Source organism: Heliangelus exortis, chromosome 29 (genome assembly GCF_036169615.1).
Source record: "Heliangelus exortis chromosome 29, bHelExo1.hap1, whole genome shotgun sequence".
Classification (NCBI taxonomy): Eukaryota; Metazoa; Chordata; class Aves; order Apodiformes; family Trochilidae; genus Heliangelus; species Heliangelus exortis.
In genome coordinates, this window is record NC_092450.1 from 2,582,721 (window position 1) to 2,605,377 (window position 22,657).

Here is a 22,657-nt window from a genome sequence, read left to right on the forward strand (position 1 = left end):
AGTTGCTGGATAAAAGAAAGCCCAAATGAGCCCCAAAAGGATGTGTGAGAAAACAAACAGCAACACACAGGCTTCTCAGGACTAGTCACATGGCTACTGCTGGAAAGTTACTTTGGTTTATATAGATATTTATGCCAAAGGCAGGGCATTCCCTTTCCATCCCCAGAAAAAGAGCACAACCAAAACAAAATCTGCATCCTGTACTTCAGGAAAAATAATGCTTCCCACTCAGTGGGATGAGACCTTGGAGCCAAGAAACCTCCTTGAGACTTGTGGGTTTTTGCTTTATCCCATGTAGGGCTCTCAATCTGGCAGCTCAGAGCTGAAGAGGAAGTCAGAGGAGAGGGGGGAAAGAGTGGCACTTACTGAAGGCTTTGCTGGTTGCTTCTGCTTTGAGCAAAAGAGGAAAAAACAGGTAATAAAAGGACAACCACATGGTGTAGGGATGGTGTAGGGATCAGATTTACTCAGTGTTTACTACAGATGGCTTATGGAAAGTTTGGGCAGCCTCATTCCCCTGTGCTCAGCCCTGGGGAGGCCACAGCTTGAGTCCTGTGTCCAGTTCTGGGCCCCTCAGCTCAGGAAGGAGATTGAGGTGCTGGAGCAGGTCCAAAGGAGGCAACTGGGCTGGTGAAGGGATCCAGCACAGATCCTCTGAGGAGAGGCTGAGGGAGCTGGGGGTGTTGAGGCTGGAGAAGAGGAGGCTCAGGGGAGACCTCATCACTCTCTCCAACTCCCTGAAAGGAGGTTGGAGCCAGGGGGGGGTTGGGCTCTTTTCCCAGGCAACTCTCAGCAAGACAAGAGGGCACAAGAGGTCTCAAGTTGTGCCAGGGGAGGTTTAGGTTGGACATTAGAAAGAATTTCTTTCTGGAGAGGGTGCTCAGCCATTGGAATGGGCTGCCCAGGGAAGGGGTGGATTCTCCATCCCTGGAGATATTTCAAAAGAGCCTGGATGTGGCACTCAGTGCCATGGGCTGGGAACTGCAGTGGGAGTGGATCAAGGGTTGGACTTGATGAGCTCTGAGGTCCCTTCCAACCCAGCCAGTTCCAGGATTCTATGATTTGCAGGCTGAAGGCACTGAAATTAACAGAAGGCTGTAAAAGAGGACTGGTTTACTGGGTTATACCAAAAGTTGAGGCCACCTTTCACAGACTACTTCCTGACAACAAAGAAACAAAGTCTGACTGTGCTAGGTCAGAGCAAAAGCCTTTTTGCCAAGTATTGTCTTCAAAACAGTCAGGAACAAATGCTTAGGGAAAGGGTATATGGCAAGGAACAGCATCATCCCCTCCTACACCTTTCCAGCCTTTGGCATCCAGTCATTTAGGAAAGGTTTCTGTGTTTCTGTTAGCACAGATGATGAAAATCAAAATTAAAGAGAAGAATATTTAAGTTCTCCTGAGCATTCCAAGCATTACAGGTGTGATTCTGTTGAGCTCACAGAATTTGAGGAGGAATGAACACTGAAGCTGCTACTGACAGGGCTTTCAGGACAGAGTGGCTTTTGGGGTCACACTTTTCAAGAGAATTTGGTGATTTGCAAATAAAATAAGTTATCAGGGGGTTTAGGTTGAAAAGCTACATGACCTTAATTAGGAAGAAAGAAAAAAAAAAACAACCAAAAAAAAAGGCACTGGTTGAGTGAACAGAGTTCTCCAGTCACAGATTAGGAATAAGGAAAACTTCTGATTTTTTTTGCCCTTTTTTACCTAATTCTTTGCCCAACATGGGCAGCTCTTGGAGCTTGACTCCACCAGTTGTCATGTTTTTATGTTTTCTGTTGAAAACTGCAAACTCCACTGACACTTTTGGTAAAGGAAAGCAAACCAAAGCACCAAAAAATTCACCTCAGGTGTGAGCACACCATTTTTAGCTCAAAACACCTTCCACAGAGTGAGGCTGTAATGCATTAAACTCCAGAACTGAAAAATCACTGGGAGCTGTCCTTAGGCTTCTCATCCAGGAGACAAAGTGCTAATAGCTTGTCCTCAAGGACAACCTGTGCTTTCCTAAAGGCAAGATAATTACAGGCACTTTTGACACTGCTATTAATCAAAGGTAAAAAAAAGGCCTCTGCAAACCAAAGTCATTAAGGGTTTTCTGAATACAGTCACTGGGTACTTGATCTGAAATGGCCTTCATATTACAGCTTAAAAAGCTGCAATGTTTTACTCCCTGAACAGCTGCAGAAGCCATGGGGAAGATGGAAAAAGAATTTTAAAAAGAGATACCTATAGCTAAGCTTGAGCAGAGAGGATAAACACAAACATTTGTGGCTGTGAAGGGTGATTTTACTAATTCCTGGGGCTCCCAGATAAAGCTACAATCATGTTTCAGAGACTTCAGGGTAAAAACCTTCATTTTGCAGTTACAGAAGTTGTTACCTACATGGTTTCTGTCCTGAGACAGCAATAATATTCTAAGGCTTTTCACATTAGAGCTTCGGTCTAAAAGATCCACTGCTTTGTCCAGGTCATCTTGGTTTTTCAAAGGAATAGAGAGCTGCAAAATAGAGAACAGGAAAAAAAAACCTCATTAGAAAAGACATTCCACAATAGAATCATAGAATCCTAGAATCCTAGGGGTTGGAAGGGACCTGGAAAGATCATCCAGTCCAACCCCCCCTGCCAGAGCAGGGCCCCCTAGAGTACATCCCCTAGGAACGTGTCCAGGTGGGTTTTGAATGTCTCCAGTGAAGGAGACTCCACAACCCCCCTGGGCAGCCTGTTCCAGGGCTCTGTCACCCTTACAGTAAAAAAATTTTTTCTGATATTCAACTTGAACCTCCTATGCTCCAATTTACACCCATTACCCCTTGTCCTATCACTGGTCACCACTGAGAAAAGCCTAACTCCATCTCCCTGACACTCACCCCTTACATATTTGAAAACATTGATGAGGTCACCCCTCAGTCTCCTTTTCTCCAAACTAAAGAGCCCCAGCTCCCTCAGCCTTTCCTCAGAAGGGAGATGTTCCACTCCCTTAATCATCTCAGTAGCTCTGTGCTGGACTCTTTCAAGCACTTCCCTGTCCTTCTTGAACTGAGGGGCCCAGAACTGGACACAATACTCCAGGTGCTGCCTCACCAATGCAGAATAGAGGGGGAGGAGAACCTCTCTTGACCTCCTAACCACACCCTTTCTAATGCACCCCAGGATGCCATTGGCCTTCTTGGCCACAAGGGCACATTGCTGGCTCATGGGCATCTTCTTCCTCACAGGACTTGTGCTGGATCCCTTCCCAGCCTCCTTGCTCTTCTCTGGACCTGCTCCAGCACCTCAATCTCCTTCCTGAGCTGAGGGGCCCAGAACTGGACACAGGACTCAAGCTGTGGCCTCCCCAGGGCTGAGCACGGGGGCAGAATCCCTTCCCTGGACTTGCTGGCCACGCTGTTCCTGAGCCAGCCCAGGATGCCATTGGCCTTCTTGGCCACAAGGGCACATTGCTGGCTCATGGTCATCTTCTTGTCTACCAGGACCCCCAGGTCTCTTTCACCTACACTGCTCTCCAGCAGCTCAGCCCCCAACCTATACTGGGACATCGTGTTGTTCTTCCCCAAATGCAAAACTCTACACTACCCCTTGTTGAATTTCATCATGGAAATTCATAGGAAATAGGTATTTAACCAAACATTAAAAAAAAATAAGTAAATCAAAACAGAAGAATCCTGATTGCTGGATTATTCCACAGATTTCATGATAATTTTGTCTTCCTCTCCTTTTTAACAACTTTTTGCTTCCATGCCAGAGGGCTGGATGCAGATTTCTCCAGGGCACCATCCACAAACATATTAACAATGACCTGAATTTGCTGTTTGCAAAGAGTCAAAGAAGTCAAAGATGGCCCCAGACTCCCTGATGAGAACCCTGTCTCAGAATTCTTCTGAATCAAGATGTAACAACTGAGTGAAAATTGTGTAGAAGACTTTGGAAGAGGGAATCAAAGAACAATTTAAAGCTTCCTAGCAAGATGCCATGAAATTCTGCTCAGAAAGCCTCAGTTCTACAGCTCAAAATGTGAATGTTACAACAGTGAAGAACCCCTCTCCTTTTTCTCTGCCTCCTACTGGGGTTTGAATCAGTCCTGAATGGTGTGAAGGCAACACCACACCAAAGAAACCAAAAAAAAAAGGAAAATCAGGAGTTTCCAGAGTGAGAAAGCCAACAAAATACTGTGGATTATTAATATGGAAGTTCCTCAACTTCTGTTCCCTGTGTCACTTTTACCACTTTCTTTTACTCCCCCTCAGCACCTCAGCAGAGCCTCAGAGCTCTGCAAAGAGCAGAAAGTGATGCAGCCAGCAGAAGGTAACTGTGTTGATGGGATGGATGGAGGGATGGATGGAGGGATGGATGGAGGGATGGATGGAGGGATGGATGGAGGGATGGATGGAGGGATGGATGGAGGGATGGATGGAGGGAGGGAGGGAGGGAGGGAGGGAGGGAGGGAGGGAGAGAGGGAGGGATGGAGGGAGGGATGGAGGGAGGGATGGAGGGAGGGAGGGATGGAGGGATGGATGGAGGGATGGATGGAGGGATGGATGGAGGGAGGGATGGAGGGAGGGATGGAGGGAGGGATGGAGGGAGGGATGGAGGGAGGGATGGAGGGAGGGAGGGATGGAGGGAGGGAGGGATGGAGGGAGGGAGGGATGGAGGGAGGGATGGAGGGAGGGATGGAGGGAGGGATGGAGGGAGGGATGGAGGGAGGGATGGAGGGAGGGATGGAGGGAGGGATGGAGGGAGGGATGGAGGGATGGAGGGAGGGATGGAGGGATGGAGGGAGGGAGGGAGGGAGGGAGGGAGGGAGGGAGGGAGGGAGGGAGGGATGAAGGGATGGATGAAGGGATGGATGGAGGGAGGGAGGGATATCTGCCTGCTGCTGTTCAGCAGCAAAAAACCCAAAATCAACAAGACTAATTCTGCCATCAGCTGAAAAAATGACTCTGGGAGTGCCTTCAGTCCTCAGCCCCTCTATCCATCAGCCTGCAATAGCTGCTTTCAACAATCAAAACACCTCAAACACCTTTTTTTTTTACTTCCCTAAGAGAGTCTGAGTCTCCCAGACAACACCAGTAGAAGGAAGGAGGATGCTGCTGTTTGTACAGGACACACAGCAGTGGTGTTTTGTCAGCATCACGTTTTCCTCTGGCACAGAGCAATTTTTCAGCTGTGGTTCTTATCAGAGAGAACTGAAGCTTCCATTTAACAGCACAGAACTTGGGATGTGAAAGGGAGGTGGCATCCAGAGAGAGTTTTAGATGTTCTGAGCAGTGCTAAGAAGGCTCTGTACCTCATTGTTCATGTAGTGGAGGTCCAGGGGCTGGCCAAAGGCTGTTTTCACTTTTTGTTGCACATCTTCGTAGCGCACGGGACGGACAAACGGGATAATCCTGGAATGCAAGAGAGAATCCCTGGTTGGATTCCATGGCAAGGCCATGGAATTAGATGGCTGATTAAACCCATTAAACCCAGATTTGAATGCTCTCCTTTCATCCTCAAACAGGGAGTAAACCTTCTGAATTGGAATTGTTACTCATTATTTTAGCAAGGAATTTTCGATCTCGGGTCCGTTTCCAAGTGGTTTGTGAGAATTCAATGTTCAGCTGCAGATTTCCAACTGGAAAATTATCTTTTACTGCATAAATTTCTTTCACATAACAGGATACAAACCTCCTATCCACTTTATCTTAGATACCACTGCCTCAGGTACAAACCAGAAACAAATACAGTCACTGAGAGCAGAATTAAAAGCTGCACAAAACTCACCACTCAGTCCTTAAAAAAAAAATCCAAAATTTAGGCAAGTTGAGACTTTCCAACAAACATTCCCACACCAAAGTTGGCCCTCAGCTCCTGCAGGAAGCCATCAGCAGGAGGACACAAAGGAATCCAAAAACTCTGCTTCCCAAAGGTGGTCTGGGACACCAGGTCCAGGTTTGCCCTCTGCAAACAGCTCCAAACATCCAAATCCCAAGCTCCACTGGCCCTGCACTCAGCCTTCAAACCCAGTGCAACACAGCAGGGTTTTTCTCAAGAGCTGAAGGCAAACCTAACTGGAACTGTACAACTGTGTGTCACTCTCTGCTTAATTTTTTAAAAATTGCCTTTTTTTTCAAGTCTGAATAGATAAAAACTTCAATACTGCTTCAGCTGTAAGAGCAGTGCCACAGCTGACTTGTGATAATTCAGAATATTCACATAAACCAGACTATTCCTATAAGGCAGATCAGTCTTAAATTCTCATGTTTCACCCCTCATTATTTTTTTTTTCATCTGTAAGACACCCCTGGGCACATTCACTAATTGACTGACACATAAAATAGGCACAAATTTAAATTATTCTGAGCATTTTCCCCAAGCCTTGGCTTTGTGACCCACTAAACTCCCAGTTCCAGCACCCAGCCAGCTGGATGGCAGGAATTTTGGATTTATATATACAAATAGCCTTGAGAAATCCAAAATTGCCACAGAATCCTGTTGCTTTCCTGAAAATGACAGGATACTTGGAATTGTTGGGTTTTTACTACTCTTTTGCCTACCTTGGAATAAAAAGTCTAATGCTTTGCACAGTGTAGTAAATATGAAGTTCCAGCAAAGCACCAAACTGTTTATTTTGGTGGATGTTCTTCTGTAGGAACTCAGCAAGTCAGCACCTTGACAGCCCTGGGAAAGGATGATTTTCACCCTCTTCAGAAGAATAAAATTATCCTGGGTCACAACACAAAGGATTTAAACCTGAAATCCTGTTTACAAGTGACTCTTCCAGCAAACCAAGGATGCTCAGAAACCCAGCCAGCTGGATGGCAGGAATTTTGGATTTATATATACAAATAGCCTTGAGAAATCCAAAGTGCCACAGAATCCTGTTGCTTTCCTGAAAATGACAGGATGCTTTGCACAGTGTAGTAAATATGAAGTTCCAGCAAAGCACCAAACTTTATTTTGGTGGATGTTCTTCTGTAGGAAGAACAAATACTCAGCAAGTCAGCACCTTGACAGCCCTGGGAAAGGATGATTTTCACCCTCTCCAGAAGAATCCCTGAATAAAATTATCCTGGGTCACAACACAAAGGATTCAAACCTGAAATCTTGTGTACAAGTGACTCCTGTAAATGTGACTCTTGACTCAGAAACCCACTTTTCATCTCCCTGCTCCACAAGCCCCAGATGTTTGGTTGTTCCTACAACCAGACCACACCACCAGCAAGTGGAACAAAGAGTTTTGGGACACAGCTGACACCCACCACCCTTCTGAAAGGCTGCAGAGCACCTGGGCAGCTGCTCACCCCATCACTCTGCCCACCCCACCTCCAAACAACTCTGCTTGGGCAGAGCTGAAATGCTGCCCCCAAAAAGCTTGGTTCTTAGCACCACTTCCCAATTTTGCCATCAGGCAGAAATAGGAAGAGCTGAATGGATCACAGACCCCTCTTCCTCATGGGGCAACTCTGAGCTCAGTGAAACCCCAAATCACCTCTGGAGGAGCTCAGAGGAGCTTGTGATGAACCCAGGCTTTGGGCAGAAGGTTTAGGTTGCCAGCACTTGGTGTCTTTTCATGATATTCAGCTTTTGTTTTAAATAACTCCAGGGTTAGTTGGCTCCCTCAGCCTCTTCCCAGGAAGGGTTCATCTTGCCACCAGCCCTACAACACTCAGCTAGTTAGAAATAATTCTGCTTGTTAGAGAGCAGCCCACAATAACATTTTCTACATATTACTAAGAACCCCATCCATGAAATTAGAGTCCTCTGGCACTGCACAAACCTAATTCAGCTCCCAGTTGAGCTCAAGCCCCTTATAAAGGCTCCCATTCTCCACTCAATGCATGAAAAAGCAGAGCTGTTCTCAGGTGCCACAAACTCTATTAGTTTAAAAACTCTGTGCACTCTTCTAACACAAAAATCAGGGAGTGCAGGGTTTCAGGAGCCCATTCCTGCCTGACCACCTGACATATTTGTGGTTAGATCTGGCAGCTCCTCTGAAACCAAGCACACACACTTCCATTCTCAGGGCTAGCTTGCTGTCTGTAACTGCACACCACGTTGGGAATGGGGAATTCAGGAGAGTGTAACTGCATAATTAGACTAACACACAATCAACCTTTTCATTTTAATCATACTTCAGAAAAAAAAAAAAAACCCCAAAAAAAACCCAACCCAACAAACACCTTTCTTCTCCCCAGAGCTCTGTGCCACCTTAAAATGCAGGCAGGGACAAGACATGGAAGGTGACAGGATTGCAATGACAAGATGAGGCTCCTGAGTTGTTTTGTCCTAAAAATTGTGAGATGTTCTTTGTTGTAGCCCCCACAGTAGCTGTGACACAGCAGAGAGCTGAGAAGATGTGGCTGACAAAGGTGGAGCAGATCCCAGCTATGATTACTTTTAAAATTTCTCTTTGAAGACCAAAAATCAAGTTGGGTTTTTTTGGTTTGGTTTTTTTTTTTTTCCTCTAGTGACAGAATTCACCACAAAGGATGTTGGTGAATGAAAGTGCTCAATATTAGGAGATTTTTCACATTTTTTCTCTACTGCCTGCTTTGCCAACAAAGAATGCCCCTGCTTTTCCATTTTAGCAAAAATCCCTGAGTTTTATAGAGAAGGGTAACTGGAGGAGGAGCTTAAGCAGCTCAGTCACAAACCTTTGCTTTTAGGATCACTACACAGGACTTCCACTATTCCATTATTAGCATTAAACAAGCATTTTATCACAAACCCATGAACCTGCACCTTGCAAGTACTGACTGGGAGGGGAGAAACCACAGGATTCTCATAGGATGCCTGTGAAGCATGTAAATTCATGCTTACATTCATTTCTTCCCAAAAATGAACTGGGTCATAGCATCAAGATCCCTTTTTCCCTTGAGGAAGAGCTCAAAAACAACCCCAAGGAGGCTGCAGACAAACTTGGAGCCTTCCTGTATGTTCACAGGACCACTGAAGAGCTAGGGATGATCTCAGTTAGAGGAGAAGTTGGGTTTTGCAGCCTCCTTTGAAATGTCTGAGTAATTTTACCCCTTGGAAACAACACATGGAAACAACTAAAATGATAATTCAAGTTTTTGTTTGGGTTTTTTTTTTGGGGGGGGAAAAAAGGAGGTGTTTAGATGAATAAAAAATTATTTCCTTGTTGCTCAGTCACTGTGAGGGCACTGGCAAACAAGAAATTAGAAAAAATGGGACTATTTTGATCAGTTTCATTTGGTTTTAGTTAAATGAAAGAAGTAGAGAGCATCTATGAAATAAGACTGTCAGCCTGCATCTGTTTCAGGCTGGACAGTTTTTTCAATATTACTGCAATCCACTTCCAAATAAATATCAGGGAAATAAATCAAAGGAAAGTGGTGTACAACACAATGATTTTTAAAAATAACCAAGTTGTGGATGACCTCTTGGCTTCTTGCCTTTCTTTTTTGATTCTGGAACAAGGGAAAGTGAAGCCAACAAAATATTTCACCTAAATTACTGATGACTAAGTTATTCTACCAAGCAAAGAATAAAAGCAGTGCAGACAGACTTACCTTCTTTCCCCATTATATTCAAACTTGATCCTTACATCATTCTGCAGAAGAAAGAACAAAAGGTTTATTTGCAGGGAAACTCTGGCACACAAACCAGAAGAAATGGATCACATTAGGATTTTTAGACCCAAAACACAAAGTAGGAGAGTTTGGGATTGCCCCCCAAGGCATCAAGTCCCTGAAAGGCAAACCCAAACAGAAGAAATCTGCTGGATTTTTCCCTGGAAGTTGAAGTAAACTGTGGGCAGTGAATGGTTGGTATGTGGAGACAGCAGTGTGAGGGGTGGAGAAAGAGGGGGGGAGGAGGGGGGGAAGAGGGAGAGAAGAGGGGGAGAAGAGGGGGAGAAGAGGGGGAGAAGAGGGGGAGAAGAGGGGGAGAAGAGGGGGAGAAGAGGGGGGGAGAAGAGAGGGGGAGAAGAGAGGGGGAGAAGAGAGGGGGAGAAGAGAGGGGGAGAAGAGAGGGGGAGAAGAGAGGGGGAGAAGAGAGGGGGAGAAGAGAGGGGGAAAAAAAGGGGGAGAAGAGAGGGGGAGAAGAGAGGGGGAGAAGAGAGGGGGAGAAGAGAGGGGGAGAAGAGAGGGGGAGAAGAGAGGGGGAGAAGAGAGGGGGAGAAGAGAGGGGGAGAAGAGGGGGAGAAGAGGGGGAGAAGAGGGGGAGAAGAGGGGGAGAAGAGGGGGGGAGAAGAGAGGGGGAGAAGAGAGGGGGAGAAGAGAGGGGGAGAAGAGAGGGGGAGAAGAGAGGGGGAGAAGAGAGGGGGAGAAGAGAGGGGGAAAAAAAGGGGGAGAAGAGAGGGGGAGAAGAGAGGGGGAGAAGAGAGGGGGAGAAGAGAGGGGGAGAAGAGAGGGGGAGAAGAGAGGGGGAGAAGAGAGGGGGAGAAGAGGGTGGAAAGAGGGTGGAAAGAGGGTGAAAACTAAGTTGTAATTTGTATGAATTGTCACTTAAATCAGAGGACTCTGAAACACGTTTTTCCTGTAAGGGAAATTAATTCATCTTAAACAAAGATTGGCAAAAATCTGAGACTGAGTCCCACTGCACATCCACCTGAACTAAATTCCTGCATTTTCAAAGCAAACACAGAACCACTGAATTGCTCAGGCTGGAAAAGAGCTTCAAGATCAGAGTCCAAGATGTTTTTCCTCTATGGGAGAAAAAGAAAGGTGCAGGGAAGGAGCTGCATTCTTGAACCTTAAAACCCAGATGAAATCCCTGCTTTTGCAAAAATGCAGCCCCTGAAACTCAAACTAGGAAGCTACAAAGAAGTTAACTACATGTCAAGGGGTCATCATCCATGTCTGGCAGAGGGTTAAAAGCACAACCTGTGCACTTCCCTGTAAACTCAGAAGATGCTCCCTGGCACGGAGGAGTCCACAGGCTGAACCTTCAACTCTGGAGATCAAAGTTCAACTCCCAATTTAGGTCAGAAAGATAAAAATAAAAGGGAAAAATCTGCCCTGATAAGAGCCCCTCATTTCTCCTGCAGGATTTCTGTGATTGGAATAGATTAAGGCATCTGTGAAAGCCTCAGACAATAGGCAATCATACATCTAGGAACTTCAAAAAAAACGTGGCCAGGAAATGCTCTTTAGTTGGAGGAAATATCTGGCAGGCCCAGTGGTCAAGAATGCAGTTCAAAGGGACCCAGGCAATCACAGGAGTACACAATATTCCTGCAGCAGCACTGCAGGTTGAGAAATGAGCAAGGCAAATGAGTTCCCAATGGTCTGCAGGTGGGTGATTTGCATGTAACTTTCCCAAAGATGCTTTCCCAGCTGGAGGAAGGGAAAGGTGACTCTGGAACGACACCAAAATGGAGGAAAATGGCAGAGAACTTGTTGAATGGTAAAGGAAAAATGCACCAGCAGAGGGATTATAAAGTATAAAAGATGTAGAGCAGCCAACTGCTGATAAAAGAGTTGTTCTGAGGCAGGGTAGATGGAGGAATGATCCCTTTCTGTTAGGGATTTTCAGGGAAGGAAGGCTGCACTAAGAGAGCTAAACAGGGCTGGTTGGATTTTATGGAATTAAAGTGATTTTTCAGAATAAATTTCTGATCTCAAGAAGTGAGAAAGCTCTCTCTGGTTAAAATCAGACAAGACTCAAAGATCTTCAAGGCTCTCTGGAAACCTTGGTACCTCAGCAAACTAAAATCTCTCTCTGAATGACACCACACTTGAAAATGAAAGGAAGAGGGGGGATGAAATTTGGCATCATCTCCTGATGATGCTTCCAAAGAGAGCAGACACTGCCCATTTGTGTCTATTTTTCAAAGATTTCAGAAAAGGTTTTCAAAGTGATCTTAGTGGCTGCATTTCAGTAAGAACCTGGAGGAGTTCAGTATTTAGGGTCCTTTCCTTTGAAAGCACTGAGCCTCTTGCCTACATAAAGCACTTTTTCAAGCAACTCACATGAGCTCTCCAAAGAAATGAGCAAGAAATCAACCCCAAGTTTGGTGCATTTCAGTTCTGGGATGTGGTATCATCAATAACCACCACAGATTTGTGTTTAAAATTTGCATTTCAAAGTCATTTGAAAAGGGTTTTTCTGACTCCATCCACAGATTTGTTCAGCACATTGGAGGAAATCCTAGAGCCCAGATTATGAGCAGACAAAGCATAAGGAACTGTAAAGCCTGCCCAAAAAACTTAAGCCTGGGAGTTATTTTACTGATACAGGCAACTTCTCCTCTTAACATTACTCCAGGTAACTTGATCTCATTTTTTAAGACAGTAATGGGCAAAGAAAAAAAATTCTTGACTGAAACTGCTGCTTTTGCACTCAAATAGTTCATGCAAATTATATGCAGAACACACTGACTGATCAATACCATCCTGGCCTTTCTTTCTAAAGCCAATGCAATAGTTTTCTCTAAAAAAATCTTTGAGCAGTGTTGAAAGACTCCAGAGAAACTTCCAAGTATTGACTCTGCCACTTCCTACCTTGGGAAGAGTATTTTTTATGGAAAAGAGACTCCACAACCCCTTACCCAGACAGGAATGAGTTTTATTCTCTCTTCATGTGACATCTGACTGGGTAACTCCAGCCAGTCCTCCCTGCTAAGGATGCTGCAGCCTCTGTTCAGACACCTGCAAAAAGCTGTTTCCTTTTCACTGAAGCAAGGTTCAGTCCTTTCAGACAATGCCCTTCACTGTTCTTCTTGGATCAGCTTCAGTTTTTTTATCAGGCTGCTTTATCCAGCTTCAAACTGCCCCTCTTTGCATCACAAATGGAAAGACTTGTTTCCTTTTCAACATTTTGCTTCTCAGTTCCTGGCTTCGAATTTCACTATTATTTCCACCACAATGAGAAGTGCATCACACTGCTACATCATGACAGAAAAGTTTTCCTGACCTCCTCCACCTGCTTAAGTACATCCTAGAAAGGTCACACAAGATGAAAAACATGCTCCTGATTTTTAATTCCTAATATTGACCAGGAAAGTCAACTTTTCTTACCGGAATTTTTTTTTCTTCCACTGCTGAGGCACACTGGTTTGTTATTGCAGGGCTGCCCAAGAGGGGTGGACTGCTGGCATTGTGTTTTTTCTTTAAAGATAATAAAACCATTAAAAAAAAAATAAAAAAAATAAAAAAAAAGGTAATATAACTGTGCAAGCAGAAAAACACCCAGTAAATTTTTAGCTAATCGACACCAACCCCATCAAAAAGATTTGTGGGAGGAAGACAGAGATGCTACAAATGATCAAAACTTAGAATCATAGAATCATAGAATCCTAGAATCCTAGGGGTTGGAAGGGACCTGGAAAGATCATCTAGTCCAACCCCCCCTGCCAGAGCAGGGCCCCCTAGAGTACATCCCCTAGGAACGTGTCCAGGTGGGTTTTGAATGTCTCCAGTGAAGGAGACTCCACAACCCCCCTGGGCAGCCTGTTCCAGGGCTCTGTCACCCTTACAGTAAAAAAATTTTTTCTGATATTCAACTTGAACCTCCTATGCTCCAATTTACACCCATTACCCCTTGTCCTATCACTGGTCACCACTGAGAAAAGCCTAACTCCATCTCCCTGACACTCACCCCTTACATATTTGAAAACATTGATGAGGTCACCCCTCAGTCTCCTTTTCTCCAAACTAAAGAGACCCAGCTCCCTCAGCCTTTCCTCATAAGGGAGATGTTCCACTCCCTTAATCATCTCAGTAGCTCTGTGCTGGACTCTTTCAAGCACTTCCCTGTCCTTGAACTGAGGGGCCCAGAACTGGACACAATACTCCAGGTGTGGCCTCACCAATGCAGAATAGAGGGGGAGGAGAACCTCTCTTGACCTACTAACCACCCCCTTTCTAATGCACCCCAGGATGCCATTGGCCTTCTTGGCCACAAGAAAAGGTAAAAAAAAATACCTTGTCCCTTCTACCTCTAGGAAAGGACTCCAAGTGGTCACTAAATGGCCTGTTACCTGTTTGTTGGAGTGAGCAGTGTCTTTATTCTTCATGGTATCATACCCAGTCAGCCTGTGACGTCGGGTCATCTGGAGTGCTACCAGGTCCTTCATGATGGATTTCAAGGCCTCTTGTTCATCTGGGAAGCACAAGAATTAGAGGAATAAGTTTCCTGGAGAGTCTCAACTTCTGCACTTGTTTTCCCCTGGCTCCCAGAAAGACAATCCCTCTGTAGGATCCCAGGCAGAAAAAGCCCCAAGTTCCCCTTCTAACAGGAAGCAGTGAGAAGATAAAATGGATTTTAAGTCACTTGCCCAATGTAACAAAAGGATCCAGCAGTAGGAAAGTTCAGAAAGAAATATCCCTGGCCCCTGGTGCTGTTGGAATTGCTTCCCAACAAACAGTACAACTTGGATGGGTTTGTTAGCTCATCATAGGTCGTTTAGGAAAGGCAAACTGATGTCCTTCTGCCAAGGAAAACCTGGTAAGGATCTGTTCTTTCTAATTTTATATCCAATTTTATACCCTGTTAACTTAAAAGGCTTGCTTGCTAGTGGGACAAACCACAGGCAGCAGAAAGAAAAACTGAAAAAAATCAGGACAAAGAGTCATCTTCAAATATCTCTGCCTCCAAATCCACTGATTTCCCCAACACATTCCTCTCCTCCCCCAGAAGGAGCTGATGGAACAAAGTTCAAACCATTTAATGAGACTTCCAAGATCTTCTGGACAGACTGAAACTCCACAGCATTGGGAGCACTCAGTGTCTGCTGGCAGGGTACAAAGCAGCAGGTTTGACCCCAAGCTTCTTGGGAATGCAAGAAAATAAATTATTGGAATTATTCTTATCCATCCTACTGCCTGCAAGTGACTTCCTGAAGCTGAGATCCCTAACAGAACCAATTTAAAATGCTCCTTCTTGTTGGTTTGGAGGACAGAAGTGTTATTTAGCAGAATTTTGTGTGATGACTACAAAGACACCCAACAAAAAAAATATTCAGGAGAGAAACAGCATAAAAATCCTAAATTCCTTGGTTCTGCAAAAGGGGGAAGTTTGGTTCCAAATGGGACTGCCCTGGCTGCTCTGTGCCACCACCTAAGAAAGCAGCTCCAGATGCTGCCACACAGAGGAGCTGCTCCTGGCTCCTGGAATCCTCAGGTATCAAGATTCAAACCCATTTAGAGATAAAATGCTGTTTCCTTGGCAAATAACACAGCCAGTGAAATCCTTCCTGATATTAAAGCATAATTTAGGCTTGATATTTGAAGCAGTGATTACAAGAGCTCTAAGCAAGCTCAGAGGAAGGATCTGCTTGGATCTGACCATCAGTTTTGGGGTTTTTTTTGGACAACTGGAACTTTTGGAAGCCATGAGAAGCAGCAACACACAGGTGAGGGTATCACAACCCTGCTCAGACCAGGTGGGATTCTCTAGATTCCTCCTTTCTTCCAGATGTGGCTGCATTTGAATTGAAATGAGCATTTTTTGGAGCTGAAACCTGATTTTAAAAATGCAGCAAATAACACAGCCAGTGAAATCCTTCTTGATATTGAAGCATAATTCAGGTTTGATATTTGAAGCAGTGATTACAAGAGCTCTAAGCATGCTCAGAGGAAGGATCTGCCCTTTCTGGAAGGCTCTGCTTGGATCTGACCACCAGTTTTGGGGTTTTTTTTGGACAACTGGAACTTTTAGAAGCCATGAGAAGCAGCAACACACAGGTGAGGTTATCAGACCAGGTGGGATTCTCTAGATTCCTCTTTTCTTTCAGATATGGCTGCATTGGAATTGAAATGAGCATTTTTTGGGAGCTGAAACCTGATTTTAAAAATGCAGCAAATAAAAGAGCCAGTGAAATCCTTCTTGATATTGAAGCATAATTCAGGCTTGATATTTGAAGCAGTGATTACAACAGCTCTAAGCAAGCTCAGAGGAAGGATCTGCCCTTTCTGGAAGGCTCTGCTTGGATCTGACCACCAGTTTTGGGGTTTTTTTTTGGACAACTGGAGCTTTTAGAAGCCATGAGAAGCAGCAACACACAGGTGAGGGTATCACAACCCTGCTCAGACCAGGTGAGATTCTCTAGATTCCTCTTTTCTTTCAGATGTGGCTGCATTGGAATTGAAATGAGCATTTTTGGGGAGCTGAAACCTGATTTTAAAAATGCAGCAAATAACAGAGCCAGTGAAATCCTTCCTGATATTAAAGCATAATTTAGGCTTGATATTTGAAGCAGTGATTACAAGAGCTCTAAGCAAGCTCAGAGGAAGGATCTGCCCTTTCTGGAAGGCTCTGCTTGGATCTGACCACCAGTTTTGGGGTTTTTTTTGGACAACTGGAGCTTTTAGAAGCCATGAGAAGCAGCAACACACAGGTGAGGGTATCACAACCCTGCTCAGACCAGGTGGGGTTCTCTAGATTCCTCTTTTCTTTCAGATATGGCTGCATTTGAATTGAAATGAGCATTTTTTGGGAGCTGAAACCTGATTTTAAAAATGCAGCAAATAACAGAGCCAGTGAAATCCTTCTTGATATTGAAGCATAATATATATAATAAATATATATATGATATTGAAGCTGGAACACAGCTTCTACAGCATGCAGGGAGTGAAAGCTACCAAAATTAGAAGCAAAAAGAGGAGGGAGGAGGGGAATATATCTATTATTGGTAAAAAAAACCTCCCAGAACAGAAGTCCCAAGAACATGAGCTTTGGTACCACCAATAGTTTCTATTTTCTGAGAGCACTGGTCAGGTTACAAAGGGGAATGGAACAAAATCTCCCAGTTAGCAGAAGGTGTTGGAGTAAAAAACCTAAAAAAAGGAAAGCAGAGCAAATAAATTCCCTTAAAAAACCCCAAAAAAACAAAACAAGAAACACAACCCAAATCAAAACCCACCAAATCTCTGCTGTCCAAGACAAGCCAGATGAGACAATAAGTGCATTGTGGTAGTGGAGAAGGGAGAGCACTCCTTGAAATTCCAGCTGCATGCAGGAGAAGTGAGGGGTGTAAGTAACACAACCAAAGCAAGAGGTTGCTTTTTGAAAAGCACATCAGCCAAGGGAAATAATTGCTAGGATCTATCTCAGCACAGAATAACCCCTGGTGGGGAAAAAAAAAGATGAAAACCAGTTGTGAGTGAAGTTAAAAGTTTCAGGTAGCTAACAGCACAGCTTTCTTCTTTAAATTGTTTCCAAAATTACATTTGGATGGGTAACTTTTACCTTCCTGGAGTGTCTCCAGTTTTTTCTTGAATCATATTTGATATTAAGCAGAGTCACCTGGCAGACAAGGACTTTGCACAACAAAATATTACAAATTAGGGGCTGGCATCCCCCTGGAGCCCCTTCCCACCCAAAACATGCTCAGAAGAGCTGAGATGCAAGTTTTCCACTACAGTGCAGTTTGGGTTTGGCCAGATACCAGGAGGATGAAGAAGAGCTTGTCTTGGCAGATCCTCAGGGTGTCTTTGGGCAAAGAAGCAGAAGAGCTAGGAAAGCAGTTTATAAGTAAGCACAAGAAATCAAGTCCATCAAAAAAGAGTGAGAATTCTGAATATCTGAACAATTGGGCACAAAAGAAGGATCAGTGCTCTCCCTGCTGCAGGTGGTTGATCCCAAAATCCAGGCTGAGGGGAAAATCAGCTGGTTTAGAAGGGCTCTTCTGATGAGGAAGTGGGCAGAGGCCATGGATCTTAGCAGTGATGTCTCTCCATAAAGACAGCAGCTCAGCTACATAATGAATTTGTTTCTTAAATTAGGAATTCACAGCTCATTAAGACATTCAGTTCTTCCAGGCTGCATCTGCTGAGCATCTACACCAGAGAGGTCCTGATCCCCCTCCCTGTAAACTCAGTTTCCTCTGCAGACAAGTGTTAAGGCTTAAATCCTGCTAGAATCCACCCAAAAAGGAACATTTAATGCAGTTATCAAAGGTTGCTGGGACTCCATCAGGTGAATTTGCATCTTGCATACCTGAGTCCTACCTAGGAAAGGCATGGACCTGTTTAAGTGGGTCCAAAGGAGGCCCCCAAAAATCATCTGAGGGCTGAAACACAGAGCCAGGCTGAGAGAGTTGGGATTGTCCAACCTGGAGAAGAAAAGGAGACCTCAGAGCACCTGAAGAGACTACAGGAAAGCTGGGGAGGGATTTTTACAAGGGCCTGTAGTGATAGGATGAGGGCTAAAGGCTTAAACTAGAAGAGAGGAGATTTAGGTTAGATTTAGGAAGAAATTCTTCACCATGTGGGTGATGAGACACTGGTCCAGGTTGCCCAGAGAGGTGGTAGAATCATGGAGTCATGGAATTGGTTGGGTTGGAAGGGACCTCAGAGCTCATCAAGTCCAAGCCTTGATCCACTCCCACTGCAGTTCCCAGCCCATGGCACTGAGTGCCACATCCAGGCTCTTTGGAAATATCTCCAGGGATGGAGAATCCACCCCTTCCCTGGGCAGCCCATTCCAATGCCTGAGCACCCTCTCCCTAAAGAAATTCTTTCTCATGTCCAACCTAAACCTCCCCTGGCACAACTTGAGACCTCTTGTGCCCTCTTGTCTTGCTGAGAGTTGCCTGGGAAAAGAGCCCAACCCCCCCCTGGCTCCAACCTCCTTTCAGGGAGTTGGAGAGAGTGATGAGGTCTCCCCTGAGCCTCCTCTTCTCCAGCCTCAACACCCCCAGCTCCCTCAGCCTCTCCTCATAGGATCTGTGCTCCAGTCCCTTCCCCAGCCCAGTTGCCTCCTTTGGACCTGCTCCAGCACCTCAATCTCCTTCCTGAGCTGAGGGGCCCAGAACTGGACACAGAAGCCCCATCCCTAGAAACATTCCAGGCTCTGAGCAACCTGATCTGGTTGAAGATGTTCCTGATCCTGAAGATGTTCCCTTCCAACCCAAACTACTCTATCATTCTAGGATTTTCTCCCTTTTCAGTAGCCTCACCCTAAGCTATCAGCTCCCTAATACCAAACCATAAACTGTGTAATTCACCCCTGTGTTGGAAGGTAGGAAAGAAAGGAGCATTGATCTTTTTAGAACATAAAATGAATGCCCCAGATTGATCTGAACTTGGGTATGGAAAAAAAATGTTCCTCTTTTGGGAGAGCATTGTGATGGATTTCATGTTGAAGAGCATGAATACTTCTTTCTTTCCATCAAAACAGAGGATTTCCAGAGGCTGCTTCTCAAGGAGCACGTGGAGCAGCATCCCATTAATCACACAATGCAAAAAGGATTACAAATGAAAACTGGACAAGTTTGGAAGAGCACTGAGAGACCCTGTCTTGCTTGGTCTCCAGTAGGTCTGGGAAACACAGTTCTGCTTTGTGAGGGCAAGATGTTGTCCAGGAAATGCTTTTCATGTTTGAAAAACTACACTCAAGGATTTTTAGAGCATCGATAAAAGGGAACTGCTGCTCCCAGAGAAAGCTGTTCCTCTGCATAAAGCATTTATTTCTACTAATATAATGTTTTATTACACAGGTCTGAGCAAGTCAGGATGTTTGCTGGGGCAGAAATGGAGAAAAAAAAAAAAATCAAGTTCAAACAGAGTAAAAGCATCTGCACACTGGTAAAAACAGGAAGCCTGTAAACCCCTGTAAAGTTATTTTATATAGCATGATAATAGAAGACATGATGCCACACTTGTTTAAAAAAAAAAAAAAAAAGAGAAAAAAGTGAGCAAATAAGTGTGTATTTGTTCACCATCACCACAACAGGAAAGTTGAGTGCTCGTGGAAGGGATCAGCAGAACCCTGGGCAAGGAGTAAACCTCCCAAGTGAGCAGAGAAACTGAGTCTGTGCCACAGCTCTGAAAAAAAAAAACAAAAACCTTTGAAAAAGTTTGTGGGCAGTCTTAGGGGAACCAAAATGCTGCTTGCCCAATTCTGAGGGATTGCAAGTGCTCTGAAGGCTTCAAAGCCCCATCAGAGCTTCTCTGCAAAGCCCATCCACGGGGTGTAGGTTTGGGGTAGCTCTTGTCTCCCACAAATTATCCAAGAAAACAAAATAAACCAAACCAAAGTTGGGATTGAAGCTGCTTCTAACCTGTAGGAAATTGCCCCTGGGGGTGTCAGTGCTGCTGGAGCCCAGAGCTCTGAGCAGGGCTATGGGTGCTGCACTGAGCCAAGGGAAGGAAGTGACACAGGCAGGAAAAAAAGAGCAGATTGAGGGAAAAACTCCACTGCAGCTGAGCCTGGCACACTCCAGGGCAGCCCCAACACTCTGCCCTGAGAGAGGGAAAGATTTTTGGGTATTAGAAACAGGTATTTGTGTTTGAAATGCTGCTGAGGAGCCCTCTGGATGGAAATAAACCACAGCTCAGGGCCCTCCCTGAGCTTCAGCTGTGCCAAGGGGGATGGGACAAATTGCAGGAGTGAGATGGGACCATAAACCCCCCCCATGGATCTTGAAAAACAAGATGAAGGAAAGCAGAGCATGGCACAGGCTGCTTTCTATTTTTCTGTCAACTTTTGGATCAAAACTGCCTCCTGAATGTGGAGCTTTCCTGCCACAAGTGATCTGCTTGCAGCTGTTAATCCAGACAAATGCAGAAGGCTCTGGTGGAGCCAGCTGCAAGTTGGTATTTTTTTTTTTTTTTTATTCTGCACTCACGTGTTTCCAGGCATCCAATTGCCACTGGAAAAGCCTCGGGATGGAAATCCAACTTCTTCCTCCTCAACAGTTTTAAGCTTTGGAACCACCTGGCTGGCTCCTTCAGTGAAGATAGAGATCAAATAATCCCACACCTTGCTCCCACATCGTGGATCTGCAGGGATTTGGTGTATTTACCCAATCAAAGCAGAGCACAAAGGAAATGAAGCTGCTTTATTTTTGTTTTTACGGATTTCTAACCTGAAGATAAGAATTAATTATGCAGGCAGACCAATTAACAAAGGATGGGCTCAGAAAACTCAACTTTTTGTAGGGAAAAAAACCATGAAAGTGGTGGCAATGCAGCTCTGCCCTCACAACAGGGGTCATTCCCTCACCAATGTGCAAACAGAGATAAATTCTGGTGTAAAATCAACATTTTTCAGTCCAGTGCATGAGATTCACCTTAAAAACTCAAAAGGCAACTCAGTAACAACTAAAACCCTCCACAAGCAGCTTTTATCCAGGCCAAATCATTCCAATTCGGTCGTGGCAACTTCTGATAGCAAGATTTATTTGTTCTTGAAAAAAAAAAAAAAAGAAAAAACCCAGACTTTGCTGTTCTGTGTCTGCCCTAAGAACTCAATGGAAGCTTCACCAAGAAAACCTTATTTTGACAGACTCCCAAAGTACCACAAATCCCCCAGGAAAAAAAACCCCATTGAGTTCAAGCCCATAGAGGCTCCAAAACCTCCCCCAGCCCCAGCCTGACCTCCGAGCTTCTCCTTGCCCCGTTTTACCCCAAACCCGAAGCCGGCGACCTGCGCTGCCCGGGGGGCTCCCGAATACCCAACATTTCGTGAAAGATTTCCAAAAAACCCCCAAAACCCCCAAACACACACATTTTAACAAGTTTCCGCGCTACCCTCCCGCACCCCCCGAGGGACTGAGGCACCGAGCGGCACCGAATCCCGCAGGCCGCACTCCCCCTCCTCCTCTTCCCATCCCAGGGGCCTGAGCTCCGCCTTCCCCCACTCCTTCCCTCACCCTGAGGGGCCCGAAAGGGACCCCTGAAGGCCCCGGGCGACCGCGGGCCCCCTCGCCCCCTTCCCCGGTGCGGGGAGCGCTCCCGCCACAGCCACGGTCCCCGCACTCCCCCCCCCCCTTTTCCTCAGGCCCATGAGGTAAATCCGGGCCCCCATCCCGTTTCCCCCCCTCCGCCGTTCTCACCCATCTCGGCGGGCGTGGGGCCCGGCGGCCGCCGGGTCTCTGAGGTGTCCGGGGCTGTCACCGCCGCGGCTCCATGGCGGCCGGGCCGAGGGGGAGGGCTCAGAGCCGTCGCCGCCACATTCCCAGGCCCGCACCGCCGCCGCCACCGCCTCCTTCCGGCGGGTCCCGCAGCGGCGCCGGAGAGAAGGGGGAAGGGGGTCGGAGGAGACCCCGGGGGAAGGGGGATCCTGGGGGGAAGGGGAAGGGGAGGGGGGGGGGGGTCCCGGTGGCGCCGCCGCCGCCTCAGAGCGCCCGGGCCGCCAGCAAAACAAACCGCTCGGCGGCCGCCTCAGAGCCGCCGCCGCCGCCTGCCAATCACAGGGGCCGACCCGCCGGCGCCAGCCAATCAGCGCCGCAGAAACACCCACCCGACGGCCGTCTTAGCCAATGGCGAGCGAGGAACGCCGGCGTCTGACCCGCCCACCCGGGTTGGGGAAGGAGAGGTTAGCCACGCCCCCTAGGAGAGGAGATACCCGAGTCCCGCCCAGCGCGCTGCCAATCAGAGTGAGGGGCGGCGCTGAGGCCACGCCCCCTCCGGGAGGCTTCTGGAGCTGGGTCCTAGTGCCCGGGAGGCTGCGCGGAGCCGGTTCCGTGCGGGGTTTTGGCACCGCAATCCCGCAGCTCCTGGCCCTCCCGCACCTCCTGGCCCCCCAGACCTGGTCCTCAGCACCCCCCTGTGGCAGGCTCCACGTCCAGGTGTCCCCTCAGCCGCTTTTTCCGGTGGGTATCAAGGTGTGGGTGCACCCCCGGTGGTTTGCTGCCCGTGTAAACGGAGTCGGGCGCTGAGTTTAATTCGGATTAAAAGCAACTTTTAATTAACTTTTCAACTTTTTAAGAGGGGGGAGGAAAAAACCCTAGCAAATGCAGGTCAGGAGCGTTAAAAAGGCC

At 46.3% G+C, this 22,657-nt stretch overlaps 1 protein-coding gene across 5 annotated transcripts in view; it reads right to left on the minus strand.

Annotated features, from left to right (window-relative positions):
* The window catches only part of MAP3K3 (mitogen-activated protein kinase kinase kinase 3), a 46,802-nt gene extending 24,857 nt beyond the window's left edge, over positions 1-21,945 (minus strand). For 2 of the 5 annotated variants that reach the window (XM_071728574.1, XM_071728573.1), the window contains exons 1-6: positions 21,731-21,944; positions 13,931-14,052; positions 12,969-13,058; positions 9,519-9,559; positions 5,291-5,390; positions 2,390-2,503 (exon numbers count right to left, since the gene is read on the minus strand). In XM_071728574.1, the coding sequence (XP_071584675.1) occupies positions 2,390-2,503; positions 5,291-5,390; positions 9,519-9,559; positions 12,969-13,058; positions 13,931-14,052; positions 21,731-21,734 (471 nt within the window). In that variant the 5' untranslated portion in view covers positions 21,735-21,944. Of the gene's footprint in view, positions 1-2,389; positions 2,504-5,290; positions 5,391-9,518; positions 9,560-12,968; positions 13,059-13,930; positions 14,053-21,730 lie in introns of all 5 variants that reach the window. The other 3 variants (XM_071728576.1, XM_071728575.1, XM_071728578.1) reach the window with 2 other exon arrangements.
* Positions 21,946-22,657: the final 712 nt, after the last annotated feature.